General features: G+C 39.1%; 1 protein-coding gene across 2 annotated transcripts; it reads left to right on the top strand.

The window, feature by feature from the left end:
• The first annotated feature begins 792 nt into the window (after positions 1 to 792).
• On the top strand, positions 793 to 7,806 carry LOC136838036 (uncharacterized). 2 transcript variants are annotated; one of them, XM_067102893.1, is made up of 5 exons: positions 793 to 3,490; positions 3,996 to 4,208; positions 6,836 to 6,979; positions 7,176 to 7,375; positions 7,683 to 7,806. In XM_067102893.1, exons 1-5 carry the CDS (start codon positions 934 to 936, stop codon positions 7,701 to 7,703), a joined length of 3,135 nt encoding a protein of 1,044 aa, XP_066958994.1. In that variant the 5' UTR covers positions 793 to 933; the 3' UTR covers positions 7,704 to 7,806. The 2 variants fall into 2 exon arrangements, with proteins under 2 accessions (XP_066958994.1, XP_066958995.1); XM_067102894.1 differs by lacking the exon at positions 7,683 to 7,806 and having other exon boundaries at positions 794 to 3,490; positions 6,836 to 7,318.
• Positions 7,807 to 9,019: the final 1,213 nt, after the last annotated feature.

Raw genomic sequence — 9,019 nt, forward strand, 5'->3', positions numbered from 1 at the left:
TTTGTGAATGCTTTCACATCTTTTTGGTCGATGTTGCAATTCATCTCCACGATCAGCAAACCAAGTTCCCTTCCTGCCAATTCATCATATTGAATGTCTCCAATGCAAGCTAGGTTTCTCCACCTTTTGCCACTGTTGGCTGATTCCTCCATGATTTTCAGAATTTATTAATTCACTCGTAAACAACTTATTAGACGGTTTATCACTCTAATCTGATGTTAAGCTAATCACCGATAGTTCACGAACACTTTTAGCTATATTTCATTCGCTAATTGTATGTAAGACGCGTATTATCGGGTAGATTATCCAGACCATGAACGATTACGTCTCACCGAGAATGAATGTCACATCACAGAGAGAGAGAGAGAGAGAGAGAGAGAGAGAGAGAAGAGAGAGAGACCACCTTCCACCCCACCCCAACCCCAAAATTGTTTTCCATCACTACTGTTTGAATGAGTTCCTTTTTCTCTTCCTTCTTTTCAATAAAGAGAGAGAGAGAGAGAGAGAGAGAGAGAGAGAGAGAGAGAGAGAGAGAGAGAGAGAGAGAGAGAGGGAGAGAGAGAGAGATTTACCACCTTCCACCCCCACCACCAAAATTGATTTCCATCACTATTGTTTGAATGAGTTCCTTTTTCTCTTCCTTCCTTCTTTCCAACAAGAGAGAGAGAGAGAGAGAGAGAGAGAGAGAGAGAGAGAGAGAGAGAGAGAGAGAGAGAGAGATCAAATCTCTCTCTTTTTAAAGCTCCCTTGTGTCTCTTCCTTCCCTAACCTAGTCAAAATGTCTTCTTCCCTCCCTTTCTCCAGTCTCCTCCATCCATCAATCTGTTCCTTTCCTCCAATTCCTCAGATTCTCTCTGTCTCCTATTGATCTCATCAAGAGTAATCAAGTTAAAGCTGATATTAACACTGCTTCTCTTGTTATCATTATTCCTGATGTCTCTCTCATTCTGTTTCCTGCTCTTAACTGCTCTTATTCTTGTCTCCTTCTCAGGTTGTGTCTTCTTCTTCTTGAAGTCTTCTGCAAGAGGAGACAAGGAAGGACGCACAAGCACAGACTACACTGGCCTCCCACAGTTGATTAAAGAAGACATGGCTACGTCAGGATCAGTTCTTTCTTCAGAGGATTCGATAGCTTTGAGGCTGAGCCTGTTTGTGAGGAAGTATGGAAAGAAGGTGGTTCACTTCATATACTCCTTCCACTTCCTCCAAGGCCACAACAAGACAATTAAAGAGACTCTCACTGATAACCAAGTTCCACTAAAAGGAAAAAAAAGTCCATTTAATGGACAGGAGCTAAAAAATTTGACAGAAAAGCCCCCAGAAGATCTGGACATCACATTGATGAACAAAATCTGCCAGGTTCTTTGGCAAAAGGGGGTGAATGACCCTGGTGATGTACTAAAAAAACTCTTAAAAATAATCAAAGATGAGAGGAACTTTGTTAGCCATGAAGAGCCTCATATGTCAGAAACAGATTTGGAAGGAAAACTGAAATACTTCCAAGCAACGCTCGAGGAAACTCTTGAGGAAATAAACAGTCTCTTTCCATCTAATTCTGGTGACACTGACCAGCTTAAAGCAGAGATCCAACATGCTGTTCCAGAGCTCCAAAAAAAGATCCGTGAAAAATATGATCCCTCAGACCCTCGGGATGTACAAAGGCTTCAAGAAGTAATAGAAGAGTTTGGGAGTGAGCTTTCTGACATGATAAAAGAATCAGCTGAAGCAGAACTCCTGTCTCTGAATGAACGCCTCTGTCAGATCTTGCCCTATGACTGGCTCGTTCAGTATGGTACTACAGTTCCAGGTAACATCATGGTCTCTTTACAAGTAGCAGATGATGAGGAGTTAAATAGAGGTCCCCATGGCAATCAAAGTATCACTGTAACTCAACAAGAAATCCTCAACAAGGACAAAATTGGAAAAGACTTTGAAGTTGTGATTATATCTGGTGATGCAGGTTCTGGAAAGACCACAATTCTCTGTTCCTATGCAGAGGGATGGTGCAAGAAGACAACAGATATTCCAGAACTCTCTTCCTTCCCATTATTACTTAACATGCAGTTCAGGAATCATGACCATGACAACTTTGATGACTACCTAAAGAGCTTGATTCCAAAAACTGTTGCTCGATTTCCTTTTGATCTCGTCAAATCAGTAGTCCTAGGTTCACAGTGTTTGGTCTTGTGTGATGGCTATGATGAGGCCAATGAAAAATCTAAAAAGCTTTTCTCTGAAATGCTCTCACTTGCTTCAAACAAGATGAAGTTTGTTGTCACAACACGTCCAGGGAATACAGAGGGACTAACAAAAATTGTGAACAAAGCAAAACGTTCCAGAATCAATCTCAAAATTTCAGGTCTTCAGGAAGAGGACATGAAATTGCTCGCAGAAAAGCTCATTGGCCACCTCGTGAAAGATGATGACGTCACCCAACAGGAGCAGTTGAAGAAAGAGCTGCTTCAGAAAACAGAAGAAATGGACACTGGCACTGGAGCCATCCTGCAAACCCCACTGTATTTTAACCTGTTCATCCTCCTTTACATTGAGTGTCCAGAGTTAAGGGATGAAATGAGCACCAGGACATCAGTCTACTTACAGCTGAGAAAGCACAAGATCAAGAGAATCTCCGACAAGACAGAAATCTCTGAAGAATCACTGGAGGAGGAATTTGATGCACTGTACAGAAAATGGTCTCTGAAGCATTACATGGAGGAGAAATATGAATGGTCTGAGGCAGATGTTAGAAGCTTCAAAAGGGAGATTAATTCTCCAGAGGTGCTTCAGAACTTTGCTGCCATCATGTCCTCCTATTTCTCCATAAAGAAAACAAAGAAGCAACTGGAGATCGTAAATGTCTACTGCCACAGACATAGAAGTGAGCAGGAGTTTGCAGCTGCAGGCAGCATCTGCGATGACGTCATCACATCAGGTGGAAGGAGGCTGCAAGGAGGAGGAAAGATTCTTGGCAATGTTCTGAAGTCAAGAGGATTATGGGAGGGAAGAGATCTTGAACAGTTATTTGGGAAATTTGGAGCAGTCATTTCCTTCATACCAGGAATCCTTTACGGAACTCAGAGAGATGTGCTGTATGATACAATAGAGGAAATCCACGAACTCTATGTATCATACAACCGCTCTCTCCACGACGCTCTTTTGGAGCCGTCCATAGAAACTAGAGTGGACAAAAAGATCGTGGAATCACTCGTGTCACAGATGGAGAGAGAAACTTCTCTGAAGAACAGCGTAAGATTCATGCAACCCAAGAGTCTCTATGTCCTTCCGTCCTTACTGCCTAAACTGAAGCCCAAAGAGATTAAACTGGATTTTACCTTTTTAGAAGTGCAAGCAAAAGATATTTCGCCATTGAGTGAAACATCAAAAGCTGCTTATGAGGCGAACGCTCGCATGAACAATCATATCCGGATAAATCTAAGGGAACTGATACTGCTTGCAGGAGGAGTGGCTTTGGCTCCAGTGGATTATTTACGTAAGTAGGAATTTCTCCTTCTTCTTCTTCTTCTTCTTCTTCTTCTTCTTCTTTGGTAATGACCTCCTCATGAGATATTTATGTAGAGCAACTCTGAAGAAGAAGAAGAAAGGAAAGTACCAGTGTCACTGAATTGCTTGTTTGTGTTTTAATAGAGATTTTAAAGAGTTGGTAAATACATCGGCATGTTTCTCTCTCCTCTCTCTCTCTCTCTCTCTCTCTCTCTCTCTCTCTCTCTCTCTCTATATATATATATATATATATATATATATATATATATATATATATATATATATATATATATATATATATATATATATATATATATGTAATTGTTATATAAAAATAAAACAGCAACAGTTTAGTTATGCTGGTTTTCTTCTATACAGTCAGTCATTATTATAATAATTATTATTATTACTATTATTTTCTGTTGTTGTAGATAATATTAATATATAATAATAATAATGTCTCAAAAATTCCTCTCATTTGTTTCATCCCACAGAATTGATAATTGTGGACGATGGAAGATACGAAGACTTGGAGAGCCTTCGTCCCCTTTCTCCCTTGATTTCTTCAGCAAAGGAACTGACATTAACATACCACATGGGAGAGGCTCCAGAGGACCGCATTGCCCAAGTCATAAACAGGACTTTGGTTCCTACAAGCAGGCAAGAAGGAGCAGGAACCACTGACTTAGAGATTATCTACTGGGGAGGTGAGTATCAGTATCATCCAAAGTCAAGCGTCACTCAAGAAACTTTTCCTGTTCCTTTCCCTTCTTCTTCCGTCCTCCTCCTCCTCCTCCTCCTCCTCCTCCTCCTCCTCCTCCTCCTCCTCCTCCTTCATGAATAGAATGAAAAGCAGAAGAACCAAGAGTAGCAGGAGGAGGAGGAGGAGGAGAAGAAGAAGCAGAGGCCAGGAAAAGGAAGACTTTCAATATATAATGATAATGGGGAATAATAAGAGTGTTGAAAGTCTTCACTACATTTTTTGCTATTTCTGTTTTCACCTCCTCCTCCTCCTCCTCCTCCTCCTCCTCCTATATTTCCTCTCAATTATCATAGCACAGTGATTCTCCTCAGCCAGTGTTTTTATAGACAGATATATATATATATCTATATATACTGTATATATATATATATATATAGATAGAATAGAGAGAGAGAGAGAGAGAGAGAGAGAGAGCTTTCATCTTAATCCTCCTCCTCCTCAGGGAAGAAAGAGGAGGCGTCGTCCGAAGAAAGAGAGAGAGAGAGAGAGAGAGAGAGAGAGAGATAGATAACCACTTGCAGAGAGTTGAAGTCGCCGACTTCGTCGCCATGGCAACGCATCTGATGACGTCACATATACACGTGATCACAATGTGATGGCCGAGTCTCATCCCCACCCGTCCCCACCCTCCCCTCCCCTCTCTCTCTCTCTCTCTCTCTCTTCTCTCTCTCTTCTCTATCTATATATATATATATATATATATATATATATATATATATATATATATATATATATATATATATATATATCATAAATAAACTGGACTCTTGGCTGGTGAGAAATTGAAACAAAATTATAATGATGCTGCCAGTTTTTGAAGAAAGCCCAGCTTATGAGCAAAAGGAAAAGTTATTTGAAAACTTACCTTAGATTTTTCTGGATTTACAATTGAATGAGGAAGGTAACCATATGGGAATTAGAATTCTTTTACAAAATTTACAGGGTTTATTTACAGAGACTTAGCAAGTAAACAATGAGACAACAGAACAACATAATCACTAAGGGGCAGAATCAGTTATAGGACACAGGGAACAATAATGCAATGATTTGGCAACAAACAAGTTGATTAATAATGGGGCCAATATGCAATACAATCAGTCCAATGATAATAATAACATTCAGTCTTGCCCTGATTACACGAAATAGTCTCAGGTAATGCAAATGATGGAACTCCAGGATGGGAGAATAATTCATATGAACATTTTCGGGCCACAACGGAATTTGGTAATGACTGCGACCAGGAATTTTCAGGATTTTGGTGGCAGACGAGATACTGAAGCATGGATTGTGATCGGTCCGCATGTCTCCCCTGAAAGAGACGTTCTAAGTTAGGAATGATGGTACACACTGAAGGAAATGGAATCCCCCTTATAAATGGGGATACTCTACGCTTAAATGTTAGTGCTACGTAGTCCAGCAGATAATTATAATGGAATCACGTAGGCACAATCTGAGAATCGGAGCAGCGTAGGCTTTAACAATGAACACGTGATCGCACTCACACAAAGATAAAATTAACACTGATATGGCTTAACCTAAATAGCCCTTAAATTGCACTGGGGGAGGGATAATTGATGGTTATCACGGGATCTTTACTTGAATTCAATGCACGTAAATGGTGAGGTATGGGATGCAGGCAGGACTCGAACAAAGGAGGATTGCTTTGTGGAGGAAGGAGTTAAAGTTTACAGAAATGGAATTTTGAGGAGTTTAAGTAAAAGGGGAAAGGGCTGGTTATTGACTACTTGCAATGTACGAACCTTTTATGACTATTGTTGGCGCCTAACAACCGTCTCAGTTGTTCGTCAAAGTCAGTTCAACCAGCGGAGCAGGGAAAAATGCAGCATGTGCGCTACAGATGAGGTCAGAGGAGCGTCTGCTTCCTTCCAAAACATGGCGTCTTGGGGCGTCGAGCTTTTGGGCCACCCGTACCTGCTAGTATGTCAAAAGAACCAGCAAAGAGGGCAGAGGAAAAGCACACTTATCATTAGGTGCCTACAGATTCGAATCCTACCCAGTCCCTAACGCTAAATGGCCTTTTTGACCTCCCCCATACCTACATGCCTCCCCATCGCGTGATGGGGGTGGAAAAGGGGTTTTTATTGTTCTCTGGATCGTACGATGTTAGGGGAGGGGGGAAAGGAGGCCTATCTCCTCTCGGGCTAACGCTACTGTCTGGTTCAAATAGGCTCGGTTCTTTCAGACTCCCGCCAATTTCCCGACACGATAGTCAAATGAATAACAGATTATTTCAAAATTACATAAAGAAATGAAATTTACAGGAGGAGGGATGTTTATCATTGACAATATATATATATATATATATATATATATATATATATATATATATATATATATATATATATATATATATATATAATATATATATACACAAAGTCATAGAGTATATTTAATATTATATATATAATATATAAATATGTGAGTGACGAGTGAGTGTTGAGGAGGAAGAGCGAGTGAGTGAGAGAGAGAGAGAGAGAGAGAGAGAGAGAGAGAGAGAGGTCAAGTACAAGAGGTGTTAAGTAATATCCTGCCATTTTTGTCTTTCCTCAGATCGAGACCTGAAGCTTCTGCTCCAGTCGCTGACACTTCCGCCTCTGAGGAAAATAGATATTTGGCCTTCTCCTCCTCCTGAGACGACTGATGATATCGAAGACTTGAAGACGCTCTGCAGGCAGAAAGGAATCCCAGTGTTACGTGTTGGGTCCTATACATTTAATGTTATGGAGAATCCTGATAGTGAAGGAGAAGAAATGGATGAAGACGAAGAAAAGAAGAGAAAAAGAGAAGAAGGAGAAGAGGAAGAAGAGAGAGAGAAGAAGAGAAGAATGAGAGAAGAAGAAGGAGAAGAAGGAGGCTCCACCTCCAGGGAGAGAGAAGTCACACAATGAAGACCTGAAGAAGACGCATCGCAGGAAGGAAGGAAAGAAGGAAGGAGCAACCTGCCTCCTGCTGCTGCCGTTTCTCTCGAAAGGCTTTCGGCGAATTTCGTCCCAGGTCTCTTTTGCTCATTTACTTCCTTCATTTTTTTCTTTAGACAGACAGAGAGAGAGAGAGAGAGAGAGAGAGAGAGTACAGTCAATATTAAGACCTGTATTTGTCATGTCAATGGAAAGCCCACACAGGCTCATCAACAGTAAGTCTATCCTTCACTACACCTCTCTCTCTCTCTCTCTCTCTCTCTCTCTCTCTCTCTCTCTCAGGGTGGCTTCACGGGACAAACGAGAGATTATTCACTGCCTCATTCACACTCCCACTGCTGAATCAGAGAGGAGGAGGAAGAAGACTTCCACATTACGAGTCACTGAATATATCTTTATGTACCCTTCCGTTTCAACACCTCCCCCTCCCCCATCTCCCTCCCTAGCACTTTCTAGGCCCTCCTCCCTCCCTCCCTTAGTCTCCCATTCTTCCCATATGACCAAGCCACCTGAAAGAAGCACTCTGCTCCATCTTTTCTGTGCTTCTGTTGTGCTGTACTGCTGTCACTGAAAGGAAAGGAAAGGAAAGGACAGGAAAGGAAATGCTTCTCTCTCTCTGATGTGTCAAAATGTTGATTTCAAGTGAATAGATAAATATTTAAGATAAATATCTTATTCAAATGCTTAATTGTACTAATATTAAGGCCATATTCAACAGGGATCTCTCCTGACATAAATAGAGAATTATTCCTCCATATTTCAACATATTCTAATATTCAATGTTTGCTTATCAGTATATTACCTTTAAGAGTTTGAGACCCATATGTTCTATATATATATATAATCATGTTTGCTTATCAGTATAGGATATACCTTTAAGAGTATATTATAGACCCGTATATATATATATATATATATATATATATATATATATATATATATATATATATATATATATATATATATATATATATATATATATATATATATATATATATATATATATATATATATATATATATATATATATATATATATATATATATATATATATATATATATATATATATATATATATATATATATATATATATATATATATATATATATATATATATATATATATATATATATATATATATATATATATATATATATATATATATATATATATATATATATAATGTGCTGATGACTCAAAATATGAAGTCAGAGAGACAAGGCTTGTGGATCCAATGGTGTCTCACCTGGTGTTCTGAAATTGCTCCCAATACAGAGGATAAATATAATATTCACTTTTGCTGCATTCTCTCATGCCATTTTTATGTCTTCTGCCTCACATCCTAGTTTGTGGCCCATTGCCAAAATGCTGTTGTTGGCCATTCTGACAAGTACTGGGGGCATTTTCAGATCATCGTCATGTGTCAGAACAGTGTCAATTAATCCTCTGAATTCTGTCTACATACAGATGAGGAAATGACTAAGAACTGCTGGATATTGTTATCATTTGTTTGTTTGTTTGTTTTTGTTTTCTAGAATATATCATGACTGTCAGCTTCCTTTCTGTTGTTTTGCAGGGGAAGAAAGTCCAGTAGTAGTCATTCATGAAGGTTCTGCTGAAATGTTTACACACTATATAAGGCTTCTTCTTCTTCCTCCTCTTTATTTAGCTGCATTTCAAGTTCCACTTGTAAAAGTGACAATGTTGAAAATGTTATACAACATGAATGTTTTTTTTGTTGTTGTTCTGCTTTGACATGTTTTTATGACTTGAGATTTGTTTGTTTATCTTTTATGTCTTTTTCTTGGACCATAT

The sequence above is a fragment of the Macrobrachium rosenbergii genome, unplaced genomic scaffold, assembly GCF_040412425.1.
Source record: "Macrobrachium rosenbergii isolate ZJJX-2024 unplaced genomic scaffold, ASM4041242v1 13908, whole genome shotgun sequence".
NCBI classification, from domain to species: Eukaryota; Metazoa; Arthropoda; class Malacostraca; order Decapoda; family Palaemonidae; genus Macrobrachium; species Macrobrachium rosenbergii.